The following is a 23,670-nucleotide window of genomic DNA, read 5'->3' on the forward strand; positions in this document are numbered from 1 at the left end:
GTTGTACCCAAACCCACATTGCTTTTTTGTCTAAGAGTCTATGTAATGGTTCAGCTACCGTTGCTTTATTGGGTAAAAAGACGTTATAAAAATTGATAAGTCCAAGGAACACCTGTAAATCTGCCTTGTTCCTTGGAGTGGGGGCCTTCTTAATTGCCTTTAATTTGTCCTCAGTGGGATGGATTCCTTGACTGTCCAGGAGGTATCCCAGAAACTCCACCCTTTCGGTACATAACTGGCATTTATTTTTTTAACTTTGAGGCCTGCGTCTTGGAACCTTTGTAAGACCACCGGAGTCGCTTTTCTAGAATGTCTCTGTTAGGGGCGGCGATGAGTACATCGTCGAAATATGGTACGACCCTCTTATTCCTTGTAACAGCCTTTCCATTAAGCTCTGAAAGATTCCTGGAGCGACGCTCACCCCGAACTGGAGCCGGTTGCATTTAAATGCGCCCTATGCGTGACGATAGTTTGCGCCCGCGGTGGCCGGATCTACAGGCAATTGTTGATACGCCTGCGCTAGGTCTAGTTTAGCGAAAACTTTCCCGCCACCCAGGGAATGGAGCAGGTGTTGCACTACCGGTACTGGATATGCACTTTGCTGAAGTGCGTGGTTTAGGTGGCCCGGTAATCTCCGCAAATTCTCAGTGACCCATCAGGCTTGATAGGTGTCACTATTGGGGTTTCCCACCGGGCGTGGTCGGTGGGTTCCAGCACGCCCTGTGCTATTAGCTTATCGAGTTGTTCGTCGATTTTAGGTTTCAGGGCGAACGGCACCGACGCGGCTTAAGGCGGATGGGTGCTACCTCAGGGTTCAAGTTAAATGAGATCGGGGTCCCCTTGTACTTGCCTAGTCCGTTCGCGAAAACGTCTTGGAATTCTTGCACGAGGGCTTCCTCCCAATCGTTGCTCTCGGCACGGTGGACTCCGGCACAGTGATTCCGAGCGGTCTGAACCATTGCAGGCCTAAAAGACTAGGCCGGTCACGGTCCACGACAGTCAGTGGCAGTGCGACGGTGCGGTCCTTGAAAGAGACCTGAATCAGCGGGACCCGACAACGGGAATTCGGTTACCCTGGTAATCTTTGAGTATAACCCTTTGAGGGTTGAGGTCTTGGCGGCGAATCGTCGGAATGAGCTGTTGGAGCGTCTTCCAGGACACCATCGAGAGGGATGATCCTGAGTCCACCTCCATTACACAAGGTTTGTTTTCGATAGCGACCTTCACTCTGATTTCCCGGCATCAAGGGATGTAGCATGGCCTATGGTAATTGTCTGGTGGGTCTCTTCCCACCTGGTTGAAGTGGTGGACGGTTTGTTTCTGTAGGAGTGGCTTCCCCATTGGTGATTCAGTTTGTCTCGGGTGTGTCGAAGAATTCTGAAGACTGGCATTCGCCTGTCGGGGTTTGGAGTTGGAGTTTTGTTTGCTTCTGCAAACCTTGCGATGTGACCTCTTTTCCCGAAACGCGGCAGAGTGCGTCGAGGAATTTGCAGCTGGATCGTGGGTGATTCGCTCCACATCCTGCACAAGGTCGAAATGAGCGTTGTGTGGACTGGTCTCGTCCGCTCGGAGTCGGTTGACCTCTTCCTCATCGCTTTCTGATGGGGATTCTAGGTCTTCGTGGTGAGTCGATACCGGGTGTTTCTCTGAGCGAGGCGAGGTATCGTTGGCGAGTTGGCGTAGCGGTGCGCTGGTGCGGCACATTCGGCTGCCGACTTTTTGGTTGCTTCCGCTGCAGTGGCTTCTTTAAGGGCATCGGTGAGGCTGATGTCCCCTTAGCCATGATTTTACTCTGGATCGTGCAGTCTTCTAGGCCCAGAACTAGGCGGTCTCGGAGGGCTTCTTCTAAGTTAGAGAATCGCAGAGGCCTCCAAGGTTGCGGAGGTCTGCGACGTAGTTGGCAAGGCTTTCGCCTTTCCGTTGGTCCCTCTGGTAATATTCGTGTCTTCTGACTAAGGTGGGCACGGTGGGTGCGTAGTGGGCCCGTAGCAAAGGCTCGAGGATGTCCCAGTCCATCGCTTTACTTCGCTGGCTTGGCAAGTGATTTTGCCATTTTAAACACGGTCGGCCCGCAGTGGGTTAGAAATATAGCTCTTTTTTTGCTGGTTGTAGCATCTTTCAAATTGTTGGTCTCCAGAAACATCTGGAACCTATCCATGTATGACTCCCAGTCTTCGGTTTCTGGGTCGAATGGAGCGGGTGGTACGGCACCGCTGGCCATGTTGCCGTTGATAGTGCGTGTTCGACCACGTGCTCTGTTGGTTGCTCTGTAGATCAGTCAGCTCTTCGGTCTCCGTATCCCACCCTCGTCGCCAGTGTTAAGTTTGGCGAATAATGGAGACCAGACATCTGACAAGTGACTTCAACTCTTTAATAACAGTAGATAGAACAGAACAGAGCAAGGCTATGGGCAGCAGTAACCCTTTTATAGGGCTGGCTGCTACCTTATTAACCAATAATATGTGCAACAAGTTCAACTAATACCCAATAAGAAGTGTCCTAAAATTGGCCAATCAGGGACTTGTTATGGACCAATCCTTGTTCGTTGTTTTAAGGACCAATCAGGTGTGCAGGCTTTCAAAACCTGCTTTGCATTTGGGCTAGTTACTTTTTTATTGATTCACAACATGCTCAAAGACACAGCCAAATTGATTTGGGTTGTAAAAGAACAACTGGGAAGGATTGCAGTCACTGGACGAAAGTAATGAGGGAGAAATGACAGAGAGATATTCAACCTTCTCTCCTTTCTTGCAAAGCCATCCAAGGGCTTTCATTTATTAATTTTTTAAATGCTAACCTAACAAAACATGGGACTTGTTGGTCTAAAGAATAGTGAAATGAGGCAAGGCAAACTCCACCACCTATAGAACTTGTTCCATAATGATTTTTCTCACTATAGGCCCCTAAGCAAGAGCTACCAGCATTTCCTGACCTTGAAGTTTGGAGTCAGAGAGGTGAACAGGAATCTGATTCTGCTCCCAAACATCACCCTTGGCTTCCGCATTTATGACAATGATGACACTGAGAGGAATATTTATCTCGTGAGCTTCTCCTAGCTCTCCACACGAGGCCAAATGGTTCCAGGTTACAAAGGTGACAGGCAGGGCCCTCTGCTCTCTGTCATTGGGGGTCTCAACCCCAAATCCTCAAGGCAGATGGCCTCCATCCTCAGCCCCTTCAAGGTCCCTCAGGTAAGGAGGCTCCACTGGATGCAACATGAGGTAGACAAACAACAGAAGCACCCTGAAGGCAAATATGAAACCAAAGGTGTTTGGTGGTGGGAAAGGCACTTCATGGATACAGGTGAAATTCAAAAAATTAGAATATCGTACAAAAGTTCATTTATTTCAGTAATGCAACTTAAAAGGTGAAACTAATATATGAGATAGACTCATTACATGCAAAGCAAGATAATTCAAGCCATGATTTGTCATAATTGAAATGATTATGGCTTACAGCTCATGAAAACCCCAAATCCACAATCTCAGAAAATTAGAATATTACATGCAATCAATAAAACAAAGATTGTACATAGAACAATATCGGACCTCTGAAAAGTATAAGATTGCATATGTACTCAGTACTTGGTATGGGCCCCTTTTGCAGCAATTACTTCCTCAATGTGGCGTGGCATGGAAGCTATCAGCCTGTGGCACTGCTGAGGTGTTATGGAAGACCAGGATGCTTCAATAGCAGCCTTATGCTCTTCTGCATTGGTCGGTCTCATGTCTCTCATCTTTCTCTTGACAATGCCCCATAGATTCTCTATGGGGTTGAGGTCAGGTGAGTTTGCTGGCCAATCGAGCACAGTAATCCCATGGTCATTGAACCAGGTTTTGGTGCTTTTGGCAGTGTGGGCAGGTGCCAAGTCCTGCTGGAAAATGACGTCAGCATCCCCATAAAGCTGTCTGCAGAAGGAAGCATGAAGTGCTCCCAAATCTCCTGGTAGACAGCTGCGTTGACCCTGGACTTAATGAATCACAGTGGACCAACACCAGCAGATGACATGGCTCCCTAAGTCAACACAAACTGTGGAAACTTCACACTGGATCTTCAAGCATCTTGCAGTGTGTGCCTCTCCATTCTTCCTCCAGACTCTGGGTCCTTGGTTTCCAAATGAGATGCAAAAGTTGCTCTCATCAGAAAACAGGACTTTGGACCACTGAGCAACAGATCAGTTCTTTTTTTCTTTAGCTCAGGTAAGATGCTTTTGGCATTGTTTGTTGTTCAGGAGCGGCTTGACAAGAGGAATATGACATTTGAAGCCCATTACTTTGCTTTGAAAAAAAAACCCTCACTTTTTCCAGCTTGGTGTTGGCTTTGAGTTCTCTCAGGGAGACAGAAGAATTTATCCTTCCTTCATTTGAATTAATCCCGAGGAATTTCATCAGTACTTCAAAACCTCCTCCCAGAGAGGAGCAACTTTCTTTTTAAAAGAAAGGCGACACTATAGTTATTGCGTTCTGAAGGGACTGAGCTGAAGTCTTCACTCCGGTCCATGGTTCCAGTGGGAACATGGACCACTCCTATTGGCTGATGCCATTTGACAGCTGGCTATAAAAGGGAGCTGTCAAATGGCATCAGCTGTTGCCCGCCAGCTGGATGCCCTGTTAGCACAGCAGTCGCGGTAACCCTTTATTGTTAAAATGAAGTTTAAAAGTTGCTCTGCGTTGCCTCAGTCATTTTGCCGCTCACTCTATAATAGTGCCTTGCATACCAAAACAACTAGACACAAGGACAGTTTTTTTCCCGTCATGCCATCAATCTGCTAAAGAACTGATTTCCACAACATTGTCCAACTATCTAGTAAGGCTGTATTACTATTCTTCTTCTCATATTTCCTATTGCCTATCTTCTTACAACTTTGAGGCTTGTATCTTATGAATTATATTGTTTTATTTAGCATCCTAGTGTGATTTATGTTGATTGCTTATTTAGTATCCTATGACTATTACTAAGTGTTGTATCTTATGATTGATGATTGTATTTTATGATCATAATTTATTTCTTGTTGCTTGTATGTACACTGAGAGCTTCTGCATCGGAGACAAATTTCTTGTGTGTCCAATCACACTTGGCCAATAAAGAATTCTATTCTGTTCTGTTCTATTGCTATTCTGTCCTGTCCTGTCCCATTCTATTCTGGACAATGTTTTTAATGTTAGGTGTCCAGCCACATTTCAATGAAACAGAGAGCTGCCAGTTTAAAAAGTCTAAGGTGCTTCTATTTAAAAATAGTTATTTATCTATCTTATTTACAGATGAGTGAAGATTAGTTAAATGCAGAGAGGGGAGATTTGCTTCCTGAGCCTTTGTAATATGGCTCCTCTCTTGCTGCTCTTTCTCCTTCTTTTGTTCTTCTTCTGCTTCTTTGTCTCTGCAGGGCTGTAATATTACTATTAATCTTCTCATTGTTTCTATCACCTATCTCCTCCCAGTTGTGACTGTATGACTGTAACTTTGCTGCTTGTACCCTTACAATTTATATTGACTGTTTCCTAGTATGATTTGATTGCTTATTTGTACCCTATGACTATCATTAAGTGTTGCACTTTATGATTCTTGGCTAATGTATCTTTCCTTTTTATGTACACTGAGAGCATTTGCACCAAGACAAATTCCTTGTGTATCTAATCACACTTGGCCAATAAAGAATTCATTCATTCATTCATTCAATTCATTCATTCATTCATTCATTTCCAGGGAGAGGTAATGTAAAATCCTAAAACAAACTTCAGGCTTGAAATCAGCAGGGTTCATAAATATTGGCCGTTAATAAATCTAAGCTGTGACTACCACTGGAGTCTTGTGAAGAATTTGCTTGCCCAAATTAATTTGGCTGCTTTTTTATTTTTTATTTTATTTGGTTTCTCAATTGCTTACAAGATAATACGTATAAGTAAAAACATAGTTATGAATACATGGATACATATAAGAAAAATAAAAGAAACAATAGGACAGGGACAGTAGGCATGTTGGTGCGCTTATGCACGCCCCCTACAGACCCCTTAGGAAAGGGGTGAGGTCAATAGTAGAAAGTCTAAGGTTAAAGTTTTTGGGGTTTGGGGAAGAAACCAGAGTCAGATAGAGTATTCCAGACATTGACCACTCTGTTGCTGAAGTCCTATTTCCTGCAATCAAGTTTGGTGAGATTAACCTTGAGTTTGTATCTATTGTTTGTCGTGTACTACTGAATCAAAGGCTTTACAGAACTCTATGTAGATTGTGTCTATTGTTTTGCCCTGATCGAGTTGTGTCGTCCATATGTTTTTGCAGTGTAAGAGTTGCAGATTACAGGATAGTTTTTTTCTGAAACCAAATTGTTTATTAGAAAGTAGGCTGTTTGTCTCTAAGTGGAGGATGATGGATTGGTTAATAATTGATTCCATGACTTTACAGGTGACGCAGCATAAGGAGATTGGTCTGTAATTTTCAACTAGTCTGGGGTCTCCCTTTCTGAAGATGGAGATGACCGTGGCTTGTGACCATAGTTTTGGCAAGGAGATGGTCCTGAAAGATTTTCCAAAGATTATGCTTAAAGGTTCGGCTATGGCAGTAGATAGCTTTTTAAAGAAGTAGGCACATATTCCATCCAGTCCAATAGATAGAGATCATTTTAGATTGCATAGTGCTTGTTCAATATTGTCTTCTGTAAAATCTATATGAATTAGATCATTGTAGTTGTTTGTGATTTGACTAGGAAATACTGGGCATGATCCATTGCTGTTTACAAATACTGAGCCAAAGAATGTGTTTAAGAGCTTGGCTTTGATGGTGTCATCATTGCAGTCTTTACCATTAGGTCCTTTCAAGGGTGGGATGGACCTTGAGTCTTTTAGTTTGTTGTTTACAAAATTGTAGAAAGCTTCTGGTTTGAGCTTCTTCGGCGACAGACCGAAATCTGCGATTATGCACAGTTTCGATCTGTGCTTGCCACTGGAGCACCCCAAGCCGGCTGGTTTCAGGGCTAAGCCATCCCGTAGAGGTGGTGAAGAGGGGGGAGAGAGGCATCTCTCCTCCCAGCTGGTCATTACTCCCTTTCCCGAAGGCGGTTGCAGCGGTGGTCAGAAAGAAGAACTCAACCAGAAAAGAATGTGCAGGAGGAAGAGAAAGTTTTGGCTGACCGGGTCGAACTGGAAAAGCAACAATATAAGGTACCCTGGAATTTGAATTATAAAGAACAACATTGTTCCCAAAGAAGACTTTGAAGCTGTGAATAAAAGAGGGAAGGGAAAGGATTTTGTTTTTTTTATTTTTTATTTTCTTCCCTATATTGATTTAAGCAAGAAACCGGCAAAAATCCACTTTGACATTAACAGGTATTTAAGCTGAAAATAAAATGTCAAAGGGATAATAAAGATTTCTGGATTCTCAAAAAAATTTAAATGAAGGGGAAAAAACAAAAGGCTGGGATCTGGAAAAATGGAGGAGACCACCTGGAAGTGAAAGGAATTAACAGTGAAACTTTAACAAGATTTCTAAAAGATACATTTTTAACTGAAACATTGTAACAAGATAAGAGAACCCCAGGAAGAGAAAGTGTAAAAAGAAGCAAGAAGAAACAGCTTTGGATTACTTGGTGATTTTTGAATTTTTGGCTATTGGATCTAAAGGACTAAAATTAACCAGGTGCTTGTTTAAAAGTTTTTAAAATGGTATCACTCTTGGAAGAATTGAGAATGGAACTTAAAAAACAAAAAGAAGATGCACAAGAAGGAAGAGGTTCTTTCGGCTTTGTATCTCAATTTTTAGAAGTGGAGATCCTGAACTATGAGAAACAACAAGAAATGCCTGTAGAAGGGCTGGACAAAGAAGAAGCCATTTTCAATGACCAAGTATTTCTATGTGGGGAAAAGAAAGGAAAGGGGGGGGGGGAAGAGAATGAAAAATTTAAGATCTGAAAAAACTCCCCCAAAAAGAATAGTTTGAAAAGTAATTACAACATTAGGAAGAAATAGAAGAGAGGATTACAGAAGAGAGAATCAGAACTAGAGAGAGAAGGGATCAAAAAGGGAAGGGAGAAGAAGAGGGAGAAGAGGGAAAGGAAAAGAAATTATAAAGGACAGAATCAGGACATAGAGAAACAGGGAAAACATACAAGACACAGAGATAATGGGTGAAAACTTAATTGAAAGGGGGATTCTGCAAGGGTACATAAGATAGTATTGTTATATTAGAAATAGAAATGAACTTTGAAAATATGAAACAAGTGTGATTAAAATGATAGATAAAATACTCATTGTAATGTAATGGAATGTTTAAATAAATAAATGAAATAAAGAGAATGAGAGAATGAAATTAGGAAAGGAGGGGAACATTTTAATTATTATAAATGTGTTATAAAAATTTAAGTGAAGAGGAATATGAAAGAAACATGAAAAAATTATGGAAATATTATAAGTGTTCCTAGAAGTATGATATCCTATTGAAAAGAAATGTTAAAAATGTCAAAGATTATAACTAACATTAATAATAGAGCTGAATTGGAATAAAATAAGTATTATTGTTATATATATATTTTCTCTTTAAGAACAGTGCGTATTTTAAGAATGTACCAAGCAGAATTTGACTGGAAGTTATGTGTTATATTAAAACTAAAATCTTATGGTATCTCTGGACACCTGCATAACTGGATAGAAGCATTCCTGTCAAACAGACAACAAATGGTCAAAATTGGGAGCATCCTCTCAAATTCTGTACCTGTCAACAGTGGTGTCCACCCAAGGCAGGACCAACTCTCTTCATACTCTACATAAATGACCTCTGTGATCATACTAAGAGCAACTGAGTTCTCTTTGCTGACAATGTAAAGCTATTCAACACCACAGACAATACTGCTACCCTTCAAAAAGACCTTGACTATGTATCAGAATGCTCAAACAAATGGCAACTTCAGATCTCAACAAATAAATGCTCTGTCTTACATATTGGCAAAAAATTTTGCAGAAAATAAAATACAAGCTGAATAGTCAAGACCTTGTTGATGATCCAAACTCTGTCAAGGATCTTGGAGTACTCATCTCTAATGATCTAAGTGCTAGAGCCCACTGTAACTACATAGCCAAGAAGGCATTAAGAGTTGTTAACCTAATCTTACGTAGCTTTTTCTCTGGTAATATCACACTACTAACGAGAGCATGCAAAATATTTGCTAGACCAATACTTGAATACAGCTCATCAGTCTGGAACCCGCATTATGTGTCTGATATTAACACAGTTGAGAAAGTCCAGAAATATTTCACAAGAAGAGTTCTCCACTCCTCTACTCATTGCAGAATACCTTATGCCACCAGACTCGAAATTCTAGACCTAGAAAATCTAGAACTACGCCACCTTCGGTCCGATCTAAGTATGGTATATAAAATCATACATTGCAATGTCCTACCTGTCAATGAATACTTCAGCTTCAACCATAACAACACAAGAGCAAACAATAGCTACAAAGTCAAGGTTAATTGCACCAAACTTGATTGCAGGAAATACAAGTTCAGCAACAGAGTGGTCAATGTCTGGAATACTCTACCTGACTCTGTGGTTTCTTCCCCAAACCCCCAAAACCTTAGACTGTCTACTATTGACCTCACCCCTTTCCTAAGAGGACTGTAGGGGGCATGCATAAGCGCACCAATCGTGCCTACCGTCTCTGTCCTATTGTTTCTTTTTAATAAGCAGAACAAGCATAAAGGGCGAATTTCCATTTTTCCCACCTTTTTCTTCTGTGCATTCTGTATAGTGTTTAATTTACCTCATGATGTTTCTTGTTCTTATTTCTCGTTCCTGTCTCTTATTCCTTTTGGCAACATGCCAACCCTTACAACCTTCAGGGTGCTACAACTCCCTCTCACCTTTCACTTCATTTTTAACACTACTTGCATCTTTATAAGTTTTATATATTGCTTTTATGTTTTTAATACTTTACTTAAACACCGTTCAGTGTCCCTGAGGGAGATGGACACCTTAAAATATGATAAATAAATAAATCAAAATAAACCTTCCAAAAGATGAGAGCAGAGGTGGTATTCAATAGGTTTCTGACCAGTTCTGGAGAACTGGTAGTGGAAATTTTGAATAGTTCGGAGAACTGGCAAATCCTACTTCTGACTGGCCCTGGCACCATCTATTCTCTGCCTCCCATTGAGTCCCAGCTGATCGGCCGGGTCTTCTTTGGTTGCCCTGCACAGGAGAACAGAGCTGGAAAGCAGGTTAGTGGGGTGGGGAGGGAATGGAGATTTTACAGTATCCTTCCCCTGCCATGCCCACTAAGCCACACCCACCAAGCCATGCCACACTCACCAAGCCACACCCACAGAACCAGTAGTAAAAAGTTTTTAATCCCACTATTGGATGAGAGCCGCCATGGAAAAGGCCTCCATCCTGGATCCCAGCAGGTGGGACTCTTTGGCAGGCAGGGTTTGTAATATGCCCATCCTGGCAGTCTAGATGGGACAGGTAAGATGTAACCAGGCAGAGAAAGTCCCTAAAAATCCCATCCATGTGGAGCATTAAAGGTCAAAGCCAGCACCTGGATCTGAACCTGGAATCAAATGAGCAATCTCTGCACTTCACAGAGCAATTGTGTAACATGTCGTATTCTAGGAGCCCATAGAACGGACTGCAACTGCCCCATTTCGCACCAGTAGAAACTCCCAAATGCCGTTCAGGGGAGCCCCATGTAGAGGGCACTACAGTAGTCTATTCAGGTGGTGAACAGGCAATGAATAACTGTGAGCAGAGCACACAGACACAACACAAACCTCAGCAAAGGACCCCCAAGTCACAACTGTCCTCTACTCTTGTAAATAAAGGGACCCCAGGAGGCAGATGAACACTGGAGCTGTTACGATCCCTCCGTCTATTATTCTCTTTTCTGGTTTTAGTTCTGCTCTTATAATATCTAATTCTTTTTAATTATTATTACTTAAAGGTTCTAAACAAGGATTGTCTTCCTTATTTGCAGCTCCTATTGGATTGCTCAATGCTGCTCAGAATGACTTTGCATAAGATGGGTGTCCATATAACATTGGATCAATCAATCCATTCCATCCCTTGTCTTGTTGGTATAACAAAGCCATTCATTCCATTTGAACATTGGTATAATTGCTCACACTTCCTAGGGTACAGATGACTGCCATCGTGCCTCAGTAGTACGCATTCTATCTGAACATACTAGGGCACCGGCCAAACTCCATCTTGTGTGCAGGTGTTCACTTTCAAGTTAGTCAAAACTTCAACTTCACCTTAACTCCCAAATCCATCTGCTCTGTGGATTAGCAACAAGAGACACAAACATGTTTTTCCCTATCTGATGTTCAAAAACATCTGTTGCTGAGTGGGTAGGACAGTAACTTTTCCTTGCAATTATCAGAAGAACAGTAATCCTCAATGTATCCCCTGAAGATTTCAACCCATGGAAAACCTACTTTTAAAATAGGCTCTTGAGTTTTCCCAGTGAGGATTGGGGGAACTTGCTTGTCTTCCAAAGAGATAACTCTGGAGTTCGGTGAGACTCGGCTGGTCTTTGTGTAAAGCACAACACGGGTAAGAGAAAGCATGGTTGATATAATAGAAGAAGTGTATTGGTTGATTGGCCTTGCAACCTTATCCTTACAATAAAATAAAACACAGCACATGATCCAATTTTGGAATAAGACAGGATGAAACAAAGGGATAAAATACAAATGTGTTAATACAAAGAGGCAGCAGATAAATTTGCCCTGAAGTCATCTGGAAGACACAGAAGTTGTCTGTTGTGCCAATCCAATTCTGCTTCTACACAAACTCTAATCTGGGAGGGAAGCTGACCGGAATGATTGGGCTGCCTCTCCTGCTGCTGCTGCTGCTGTTGCTCTTCTGGCTCCTGCCTCCTTCTACTGCTAAGAAGTTTCAAACTGTGTGTGTGTTGCCAAAACATTTAAAGACAGAGCTTCACTGGGAATTTTACAGGCCTGGTGATCTGATTATTGGAGGGAATTTGCCTCGGGTAACTTTTGTCACCTATGATATCCCAGACTTTCAAAAGAACCCATCTCTACTTCCTCAAGGAATTTTGTAAGTTTCACCTGGAGGGGGAAAATGTAGATGATTTCTTTCTCTTGGATTCAGGGCTTGTTCACAGCCAGGAGTTCAGTCCTGACTGGCTCAAGGGTGACTCAGCCTTCATCCTTAAAAGGTCAGTAAAATGAGCACCCAAATTGTTGCGGGCAATAAACTGACTCTGTAAACCATTCCATTACATAAATCTAAGTGCCATTGCTACTGCTTTCTTAATAAAGAGCCAAACTTAAGAAAAAGGTGAGAATTCCCAGTCCTTCAAAAGTCTTCATCAGTTACACAAGTATATACTAGCCTAGTAAAGAAGTTGTTCTATAATATTAATATGGACAGAAAATCATTGTTAAAAAAAACCTCAAAGACAAGTTCAACCCTTTTCCAATGTGAGGTACTGCCAAAAAAAAAAAAAAATCCCCTCAATTTAGGAATCAGCAGAGGTGGTGAATAATGGCCCTTAGTAAATACGAGCTGTGGCCTTCATTGGTGTCTTCTCCTCAGACCTGAAGAAGCTGCTCCGAGAGAGAAAGAAAATGATTAGGGAGGAAGAGGAGCAATTGGGGAGGGAGGGAGAATAGAGGGGTATAAAATGATCTGGGATAAGGACAGACTGGCTTTTCTCCATTCTCAGAAATCCATCCAAGTACAATCAAGGAACATCCTTTAAAAAGCCAAAAGAGCCCAATGGAACTTCTCACTTAGTAATCCAAGGACACACAAAAAAAGGAAAGGCCAACTCCACCAGCACACAAGATCTTTCCTATAATGTTCCCCAATCTTTTTCTTGTTATAGACCCCTACTCAGAAACTACCATCAGTTCCTGGCCTTCATGTTTGCTGTCATTCAGGTGAACAGGGAGCAACTTCTCCTGCCCAACATCACCCTTGGCTTCCACATCCATGACAATCAGAAGAAGGAAAAGAAGATTTTTTTCTTCAGCCTCTCCCTGCTCTCCACAAGAGACCGAATGGTTCCAGGTTACAAATGTGACAGAAAGGAACCCCTGCTCTCTGTCATTGGAGGTCACAACTCCATATCCTCAAGGCAGATGACCTCCATCTTCAGCCTCTTCAAGGTCCCACAGGTAAGGAGGACCTGGACACAGTATGGAGCACATGGACAATCGAAGCACATACAGAAGCCAAGGATGAACAGAAAGGTGTGGGGTGATGGAAAAACCAGGGGTATATGACTTAGACAATTCATCCTAAAATTGATTTCTCTATTTTATACACCATGATACATTTTTATATATCTGCAAAAAGATACCGACAGAATTCTGAAAAGCTGTACTTGCCAAGAGTAATTCCTTCCTGACTTTCATAGAAGTTTATCACCTTTCTGCCCCTTTCAGTGCAGTTTATTCTCTGTATCAGGTAGATGTTTTCTTCCTTTGACTTCTAACCTATCACAACCAGGCACAGCAGGTAACTGGTGACTCTTCCTAAGAAGGGAGGAAGGTGAAGCTTGTGAGTCAGCCTGACTGGTGGGGCATTAACTACACAATGGGGAACCCTAAAGTCACCCTAAAACTTTAACTTTGTTTTTGAAAGAAGATTCTCACTTTCTCCAGCTTGGTGTTGGCTTTGAGTTCAGCCAAGGAGACAGAAGAGTTTATCCTTCCTTCTTCTGGATTAATCCCAAGGAATCTGCTCAATGTGAAGGTTTAGTTCAGCTGCTCCTGCATTTCCAGTGGAACTGGGTTGGGTTGATGGCCAACGAAGATGATGGTGGGGAACGTTTTGTCTCATCTCTGATACCAAAGCTCAAGGAGAAGGAGATCTGCCTGGCCTTCACTGAAGTAATAAAATTTGATTTTTACAATGATCAAGGAACAAACTTTCATCACATTTTAAACACTTGGTCTAAAGGTGAAGTGATTATTTTTTTTGGACAGTACAGTAGTTTTACAAATTTTCAGATAGTTAGGATGGCTGATGAAACACATACATCATTACTGAAAGTTTGGATCTTTACATCCAATTGGAAATTTAATGTGATGAGCACTCAATTTATGTTGCCACTTATACAGCCCTACCATGGAGCCTTGCATTTTAGGGACCACACTGGGGATGTCTCAGAATTCAGCCATTTTCTCCTGTCTTTAGACCCTTTCAACCCACAAGGGGACTTTTTTCTCCCTGCATGGTGGGAACTGATGTTTGGCTGCAGGATCTACACACCAGGAGAGATCCTTGATCAGGGGGAAAAACCATGTACTGCAGCGGATAATTTACAGAGCCTGCCATCTTACATGTTTGAAACAAGCATGACAGGTGAAAGCTACAATATCTACAATGCCATTTATGCTGTGGCACATGCACTACATGCAATTCATGGATCTGGAGGGCGACCAGCCATGATGAGGCTTGGAAGGAGGATCTCAAATGTCCACTCATGGCAGGTAATCTCTGTGTTTTGTTAATCCAGCCCCTCAAATATTGGAACACTTCTACTTTGTCATTTTTATTATTACTATTACCTTTATTGTCAGGGTACAACATGTGTCCAATGAGATTGGCTGAGCCTCCCTTTGTGCACGCACACACCTAACACAACTCACGGTGAAAACAGAAGTCCCTAACCCAGTTCCAATCTTATTACACTGTGTGACGTTGTTGCACAACGCGCCGGCCCTGCAAGTCTATCATACTAGACATGAAGTTATTTTCCATTCAGAAGTCTGATAGCCCATGGGTAAAAACTGTTCTTCAGCCTGTTGGTACAACTGGCTCTACTTCTCTATCTCCTACCCAATGGTAGGAGAGTGAAGAAGTGCTGACTGGGATGTGAGTTGTCTCTCAGAATTTTCCTCACTCTTCTAAGGCAGCGAGCCCTAGCGATTTCATTTAGTGGTATCATACAACAGCCCACAATGTTTTGTGCTGTGCTCACTACCCTCTGTAATGTTTTTCTATCTGTGGCTGTCAAGCCAGCATACCACACCATCATGCTATATGTGAGGATGCTTTCTATTGTGGACTGGTAAAAGGAGGTCATCAGTCGTTGTTCCACTTTATTCTTTCGCAAGACCCTAAGGAAATGGAGTCTTTGTTGGGCCTTTCTGGCCACCTGGGTGTTGTTGATTTTCCAGGTGATATCTTTGCTGAGGTAGACTCCCAGGAATTTAAAGGAGGAAACTCTCTCCACACAGCCCCCCTCGATGTAAAGTGGGGCGGGTTCCTCTCTCTTCTTCCAGAAGTCTTAACACCATCTCTTTTGTCTTGCTGATGTTCAGGTACAAGTTGTTTTCTAGGCACCATGAGGATAATTTTTTAACCTCCCCCTTGTACACTGTTTCGTTTCCACCTGTAATGAGAGCCGATACGGTAGTATCATCTGCGAACATAATGATCACAGTGGATGGGTCAGACGATACACAATCATGTGTGTACAGTGTGTACAGGTAGGGATTGAACACATAGCCCTGTGGGAAGCCAGTGCTAAGTTTCAGAGAGGTGGGTGTGACAGACGCAGCCCTCACTGTTTGTGATCGGTCCCGCCAAAAGGATTTGACCCAATTGCAGAGGGAAGAGGGAAAATCCAAGTCGGTCAGCTTTTCGATAAAGATGCTCAGCAGGATAGTATTGAAGGCTGAGCTGTAGTCAATGAAAAGCATCCTGACATAGTTTCCGGGTTTCTCCAGATGGCTCCCTACAGAATGTAAGGCAGTAGCTATGGCGTTGTCTGTCGACCTGTTCCCCCTGTAGGCAAACTGATGTTTGTCAAAGTCTGGTGAAAGGCATGTCTTAAGGTCAGGGGTGCAATTCTTCTGGTTCTACCTGTATGTGATACAGCGCAGTGGGGGATTCAATTTTTTTTACTACTGGTTCTGTGGGCATGGCTTGGTAAGCATGGCAGGGAAGGATACTGTAAAATCTGCAGTCAGAGGTGGGATTTGCCGGTTCTCCGAACTACTCAAAATTTTCGCTACCAGTTCTCCATAACTGGTCAGAACCTGCTGAATACCACCTCTGATACAGTGGTTCTGGGATGATTTCTGCCAGCTCCTTTAGAACTTGGGGATGTAATCCATCAGGTCCCAGTGATTTGTATTTATCAAGATCAGACGTGTTTTCTTACTATTTTTTTTGCTTATTTTAACTTTTGTTTCTTGTCAATTTGGACATAGCTTTCTTCATAGGTTGGAGTTTGGCTAGAGCTACCTCTAGATCCCTTACTTTTTCCTCTAGTAGTTCACATAGCTTACATTTATTCCATAGGTAATTTGGGTGTTCTTTGGGTATAAGTACATACATGGAATATATATTGCATACCACAATAAGTAGCGATCACCTGTTCCATGAGTTTGTTTCTTTTTTTCTGCTCGTTTTAAGGGTAAAAAGTTTTATATCTTTTTTTCTATCCTTTTTTCTCCCTTTTTGTGCTTGTTTTTATACCTTGTTATTTATTTATTTACTTGCTTACTGTTATGTTAGTTTTATTTATCCCTATCTTCCCTATATTTTTAAAGAATTAAGTTATAAAGGTCATGAAAATTGCTCCCCTCCCCACTTAATTTTAGTTTAAAGCCCTTCTGTTCCCCTAAGAATTTTCAAGAAAAAAAGTATCTCTTGAACTTACTGGTTAAATATCAGCATGGCATCTCAAAGCAGATTAAAACAGCAATATTTTAAAAACAACAATAATACAGATTAAGTATAATGTTTGATTCAATAGGGGTAGAAGGGAGAAAGAGAAATGAAACAAACCAATTATACCTAAGATTCATAGATGTGTGACCTTCCCAAAAGTTTTCAGAAGTATTCAAAGGTTGTGTAACTTTTATGGAGTGGCTATTGCATAGTATGATCCAGAGCAAGATGACAATTCTGACAATTCTGCCAGATATGTGTGTGTGTGTGTGTTTTCTTAAGTATATATATAAAATTGTAAAATTGTAAGTATTTTTGGCTAAGTTTATTAATTTCCACACAGTTGTAGATCTTCTGAATTATAAAATCATCCGTTGGCATCTTTTCTCCCTTCCAACTTTGAGCTATTGCTATTCTTGCTGCAGTAATTATATGTAGAATTAGATATTTTATTTCTTTTGTGATTTCACCTTTTATTATTCCCAACAAAAAGGTTTCAGGTTTAAGTTCTAATTGAAAATTTGTGATTTCTCTTATCCATACTCATATTTTTCCCCGGTACTTTTCACTCCACGAGCAAAGCCACCAAGTGTGGAAGAAGGTGCCCCTTGTTTGTTTACATTTCCAGCAAAGTGGGCTTAAATTTGGATACATATTGGCCAATCTCGAAGGTGCCAGGTATCACCAATAACACATTTTATATTGGTTCTCTTTATAGACCTCCGATTTTGTTAATTTATAATTTTGCCTGAAGCCATTTTCTTTAGCACCTTTCAGGGCTGCCACAGCAGAACTGGGTAGAGCTGTGGGAACAGGAAGAGGGAGGTAGAGATAGCTGAGGATCTGTAGCCTAAACAAAATTCTTTCCTCTGGGAACCAAGGACTTTCTCACCAGGTGTTAGGAGGGTGGAGACTGGAACCAATGGACACCTGATTGGACTATGTGATTGACTGCATGGGGAGGGGAAAGGGAAAAAAATTACTTTTAATATGGAGAAAAACCATGGGAATTTAGAGTCGAGTTTTCACCAGATGTGCCAATATGACATGCCTAATAAATCTGTACTTTGAGGGACATGCCTGCCTCAGCATTTTGATTGTGTTGAGTGTGTTACTTGGAACCCTGCAGCTAACCTGACTCTAAACTCTAAACCCTGACACCCATCCCACATGTTTCATTTGCCATTTCTTGCACTGCTTGGTGTATGAAATCACCATCTGTCAACTTTAGCACAACACAATAGGATTCAACTTGGTGTGACATTTATGCAATTGTGTGTGTGTGGGGGGGTGTTTCTGTATCAAAGCATAAAGAATGGCTCTCTATGTCCATTGAAGTCACAAATCAGGGCAGGCACTGTGTGGAAAACAAATTCTTAGAAGTGTGGGAAAGTGTTAGCAATTTATGAATGTCTCTTTTCTTTCAGCTTCTTCCCTATTTGAGGAACATCCAGTTCAACAACAGTGCTGGAGATGAGGTCTCCTTCTCAGAAGATGGACTGGGATCTGCTCGTTATGATCTTCTCAACTGGGTTCTCCTCCCCAATGAATCTTTTGTCCCTGTGAAAGTTGGAGAAATAGATCCTGGAGCTCCTGCAGTACAGGATTTCACCATCAACTCCAATACAATTGTCTGGGCAAAAAAGGTGAGCTGGAAGGTCAAATAAATCCAGAAAAAGAGTCAGTCTCTTTTGGGGATTCAAAACACCCCCCTTACTGGAAAAAAAGGTTACTAAATCAAAAAAATTGGAAATTGTTTGATCAAAATGCTGTTTTGCATTTGTGACAAATCAAAAAGTTTTGAGATCAGGAAGAAATTCTGCTTGAAATCCAGGATGCAATTAGACCAGCCAAGAGTGGTTTCTCGTTCAGTTCGATCTCCATCACTGTTTTCTTCAGAAAAGCTATAGCTCAGTTCATAACCCTTCTTTTGCAGGCCACAGTTCCAATCCCAGAATCCAATGGTGGTTTAGCCATAATCCCCCTGGAGCTTTTCCTAAGTTGTGTTACACTTGAGTTAACCATTGCTTCTGAAGATATTCTAATGACGGAAAGAGAAATATGAAGAAATGAATAAGTGAAGCATTGCTGAAGGCATCTCAAGCATTTTTCTTTTCTCTTCTAGAAGGTGCCCTTTGCCAGGTGTGGCAAGAAGAGGTGCCAGGCAGGAGAGAGGAGAAGCGTCCCAGAGGGCGAGCAGGTTTGCTGCTATCAATGTGACCCTTGTCCAGAAGGGACCATTTCTAATCAGACAGGTATCATAAACTTTCAATGTAGATCTTCCAGGCTCAAGGAAGCCATTCATAGTAGAAACAAATATCAATTTTGTGGTCATTTTTGGTAGACTGACATTATTCAGCGTATTCATGCTTTTCAGCTGTGTTTTTCTGTCAGTGCTATCAGTCTCCCAGGAGATAGACAGACCTCTTGGAGAAGATGGAGGTACATCTGACAAACTCTGCCTGCCCTTCCCTGAAAAAAAATTATCTGAATGAGTTCATGCAAAATGCAAAGTAGAGAACTTGATTCCAAAAGGTGGAAAGTCTGTTGTCTCAGATAAAGCTATTCCCCAGGATAATCAATATTGGAGGATCTTTTGTTCTTTTTGATATTCCATGAAATTCAAAGTATTCTTGATTTCAGATGCAGCTTCCTGTTATCCCTGCCCAGAAGACCAATACCCCAACAAGGACAAAGACCACTGCATTGCCAAGAAGATCCACTTTCTTGCCTATCAAGAGACTCTGGGATACACTTTAGTTTTTCTTGCTCTTTCTCTCTCCACGATCACATTGGGAGTCCTGGCAATTTTTCTTAAATGGCATGATACACCGATCGTCAAGGCCAACAACCGAGATCTCACTTACATCCTCCTGGTCTCCCTCCTGCTCTGCTTCCTCTGCTCCTTCCTCTTCATAGGAAAACCCAGAAACGTCACTTGTCTTTTCCGACAATCTGCCTTTGCCATTCTCTTTTCCCTTGCAGTTTCCTGTATCTTTGCAAAAACTGTCATGGTGGTTTTGGCTTTCATGGCCACTAAACCAGGGAACAGAACAAGGAAATTCTTAGGAAAACCACTGACCAACTCCATTGTCTTAGCCTGTCCCCTGATCCAAGCAATTATTTGTGCCACCTGGCTGGTTACCTCCCCTCCATTTCCCAACATGGATTTTCACTCCTTCGTAGGAGAGGCCATCTTGGAATGTAATGAAGGCTCAGCTTTGATGTTTTATGCTGTCCTGGCCTATCTGGGTTTCCTGGCCCTTGTGAGTTTCACAGTGGCCTTTCTGGCTAGGAAATTGCCTGACAGCTTTAACGAAGCCAAGTTCATTACTTTCAGCATGCTGGTATTTTGCAGTGTTTGGATCACCTTCCTCCCTACCTACCTGAGCACCAAAGGAAAATCCATGGTGGCTGTGGAGATCTTCTCCATCTTGGCCTCTGGGACTGGTCTCTTGGCTTGCATCTTTTTCCCCAAATGCTTCATTATCCTATTCAGATGCCATTTGAATTGTAGAGAGAATATAATGAGGCATAAGAATGTCTGATTTATGTGGGGATGGATGTTTAATTTTCACATTTTTGTGTTTGGTTTCGAGTGCAGCATTATTTGAAGATACCAGTCTGGCTTTTGACGATGGAAGCACTTATTCATCCAAACATGATTAATATAGGAAATATTGTTAGATACAAAGATATTTTGAATGAAAAGGGTGAGCTCAAAACTAAACAAGAATTAAATGAACAAAGGATTGATATGGTTTGGTATTCATACGTACAAATACAGTCTAGATATGAAAAAAGATGCTAAACCGGATGCGTTGTGTTTTTTTTTTTTTTTTTGAAGAATTGACAGAATTGGATAAAATACTAATAGGAACAGATGAAAAATTGATTTTAAAAAACTGTATAGTTATTTATTAGGTATTAAATTGGAAAAAGGAGACAATGGTAGCATGGTCAAAAAAAATGGTTATACAATAGAACTAGATAAATGGCAGAGATTGTGGGATAGAAACTATAAGTTAACAATGTCAACTGCATGTAAATTAAACTTATATAAGATGTTTTATAGATGGCATTTTGTGCCGGCAAGGTTGGCAAGAATGTTTAAAGATAAATCAGCTCAATGTTGGAAATGCCACCAGATACCCGGATCATATTACCATATGTAGTCGACTTCTTTATTTTTAATAAAAGTTTTATTTAAGTTTTCACAAAACGTAGAAATACAAATAAAATATCTTTTTTTGAGAACAGCATGCCCCCGGGTTATCACTTCTCCATACAGACATAAACTCCATACATATTTATCTTATACATTCTAATCCATATAACTATTTTCGCAATTTTTTCAATAGCTTTTCCCTTTTTTTTACTTCCTATAGCCTTATTTTAAATTATCTCCTTCCTTAGTTAATTCAATTACATATCTTTTTCTAATTTTTAAAATCTTTCTAATCAATGTTTTTATACTTTCGTCTGTCCTGTTTACAATTACATATTATCTTTTCTCATAAAACAAATTTTCCCCTGTAATTACTAGACTGGAGTATAACACCTTTGTAAGTTTTTTCAAATCTTGTTTAAAAATTGAAGTTACACCTTTACAGTTATAACATTCATTTTCTAACCTCTATTTTATATAACACATACCTATTTTCAATCGAATTCTGCTTGGTACATTCCCTTAAAAATACACACTAAATTCTTAAAAGAAAAAAGTATATATGTATATATATCTGTGTATATATGTATAACAATAGTAAATGGAATAATTATTCTATTCAAGTACAGCTCTCCCATTAATATTAATAACAATCTTTTACATTCCTATTTCTTTTAACAAACATTACCTAGTAATATCAGTTGTCTTTCACTTTAATCATCTATGTTTCATATTTTACTTATTACTGTCTTTAAATAAAAAACCAAACAATAGTTATTAACAGTAGTCAATAAAGTTATTATTCTTATTCAAGTTCATCTTGTCAACTGATAAAAATCTTCCATGTTTCTTTTCAGTTTTTTTAACTTTCTTTTTAAATCATTGAGAGCCTTATTCTCTTTACAAACAAATATTCCACTACGCATCAATAAAAAAAATTTCTTTCACTTTAATCATCTAACATATTTTCTAACCCTTTTCTAATATAACAATGCTATCCCATGCACCCTTGCAGAATCCTCTCCTTAACTTAAATTTTAATCATTGTCTCTGTGTCTTTTAAATAGGTTTATACCTTTAATTCTTGTATGCTTTTCCTGTACCTCTATATCTTGTTTCTGTCCTTTGTAGCTTCTTTTTCTTTCCCTCTTCCCTCTCTTCTTCTCCCTCCCCTTTTTATTCCCTTTTCTATCTGATTGTGATCCTCCCTTCTGCTTCTTCCTGATATTATGATTACTTTCAGATTACTCTTTTTGGGGGGTTGTTGCTTCAATGCTTAAGTTTTTAACTCCCTTTCCCCCCTTTCCCTTTTTTACCCCACTTAAAATTGCTTGGTCATTAAAGATGGCTTCTTCATTGTCTCGCCCTTCTTGTTCTGCCAGCGTTTCTTGTTATTTTTCATAGTTCAAGATCTCCATTTCAAAAAATTGAAATACCAAACCAAAAGATCCTCTTCCCTCTTGTGCTTCTTCTTTTTGTTCTTTAAGTCTCATTTTTAACTCTTCAAGGAGTGATGCCGTTTTAAAAAAATTTAAACAACCCCCAATTGATTTTATTTTGTTTCATTAGGATCCTCCATTCAAAGTTCCAGGAATCATCCAATAATCCAAAACTGTTTCTTGCTTCTTTTCTCACTTTCTCTTTCCAGGGGCATTGTTATCTTGTAACAGTTTCAGCTACAATGTATCTTTTGCAAGCCTTGTTAAAATTCCACTATCAATTTTTTTTTAAAGTTCCGGGTGGTCTCCTCCATTTTCCAGATTCCACCCTCTTGTTTCCTCTTTCCCTCCACTGCTTTCTTTCTTTTTTTAAAGAAAATCTTTAAATTATCCAAGAATCTTTATCCCTTTGAAACTTTATTTTCAGCTAGAAATAGCCTATTAATGTCAAAGTGGATTAGTATCAATTTCTTATTCGAATCTCTACTTCTTAACGTTCCAAGTCAATTAAAACTGTCAATGTGAGAGGAAAAAAAGCCAATTCCGTTTCCTTTCCCTTTCTCTTTCACAGCTTAAAATCTTTTTTAGGAATAGCATTAGTCTTTAAAATTCAGGTTCCAGGTACCTTAAATAGATGTTCTCCATTCAACCCAGTCAGTCAAACTTTCTCCTTTAAACTTCCTCCTGCACAATCTTGTCTGGTCGGGTTCTTCTTGAGGTGGCCATTTCTGACCACTGCTGCAAACGCCTTTGGGAAAGGGAGTAATGGCCAGCCGAGGAGGAGAGATGAGGCTCTCCTCAACCCCACTAACGGCTCCCCCTTCTTCACCACCTCTATAGGGTGGCTTCAGCCCCGAATCGGGGCAGCTCGGGGCACTCCAGCAAGGATCAAAACCGCACACAATCGCGATTTCGGTCCGTCGCCGAAGAAGCCAAAACTGGAAGTCATATGTGGTGGACTTCTGCAGAAGCCAAAAAATATTGGACAAAAATACATACAAGGTTGGAAAAGAGGATACAGCAACATATTGATTTAAAACCTGAAATATTTTTGTTGGGGATTTTACCTGAAAATTATAGTAAAGAAAATGTATATTTAACTATTCATGTATTAACTGCAACTGGGATTATATGATTATTAGAAGGCCAGATCCTGAAACTCACGTACTTTGGCCATCTAATAAGAAGGAAGGACTCCCTGGAGAAGAGCCTACTGTTAGGAACGATGGAGGGCAAAAGAAGAAGGGGATGGCAGAGAAGGAGGGGGCTGGATGGATGGAGTCCCTGAAGCAATTGGCGTGAGCTTAAATGAACTCCAGAAGATGGTAGAGGACAGGAAGGCCTGGAGGAACATTGTCCATGGAGTTGCGATGGGTCGGACACGACTTTGCAGCTAACAACAAAAAGATTGTATTTGCA

At 40.7% G+C, this 23,670-nt stretch overlaps 1 protein-coding gene across 1 annotated transcript; it reads left to right on the top strand.

Annotated features, from left to right (window-relative positions):
- The first annotated feature begins 10,356 nt into the window (after positions 1 to 10,356).
- On the top strand, positions 10,357 to 20,192 carry LOC148128442 (vomeronasal type-2 receptor 26-like). Its single transcript, XM_087949088.1, has 6 exons — positions 10,357 to 10,388; positions 12,842 to 13,133; positions 13,623 to 14,453; positions 18,072 to 18,290; positions 18,770 to 18,899; positions 19,288 to 20,192. The coding sequence occupies exons 1-6, from the start codon at positions 10,357 to 10,359 to the stop codon at positions 20,190 to 20,192; spliced, it is 2,409 nt and encodes an 802-aa protein (XP_087805214.1).
- Positions 20,193 to 23,670: the final 3,478 nt, after the last annotated feature.

Source organism: Notechis scutatus, unplaced genomic scaffold (genome assembly GCF_049901735.1).
Source record: "Notechis scutatus isolate UNSWTSFEM ecotype Mainland unplaced genomic scaffold, rNotScu1.2 NSCUSCF73, whole genome shotgun sequence".
NCBI classification, from domain to species: domain Eukaryota; kingdom Metazoa; phylum Chordata; class Lepidosauria; order Squamata; family Elapidae; genus Notechis; species Notechis scutatus.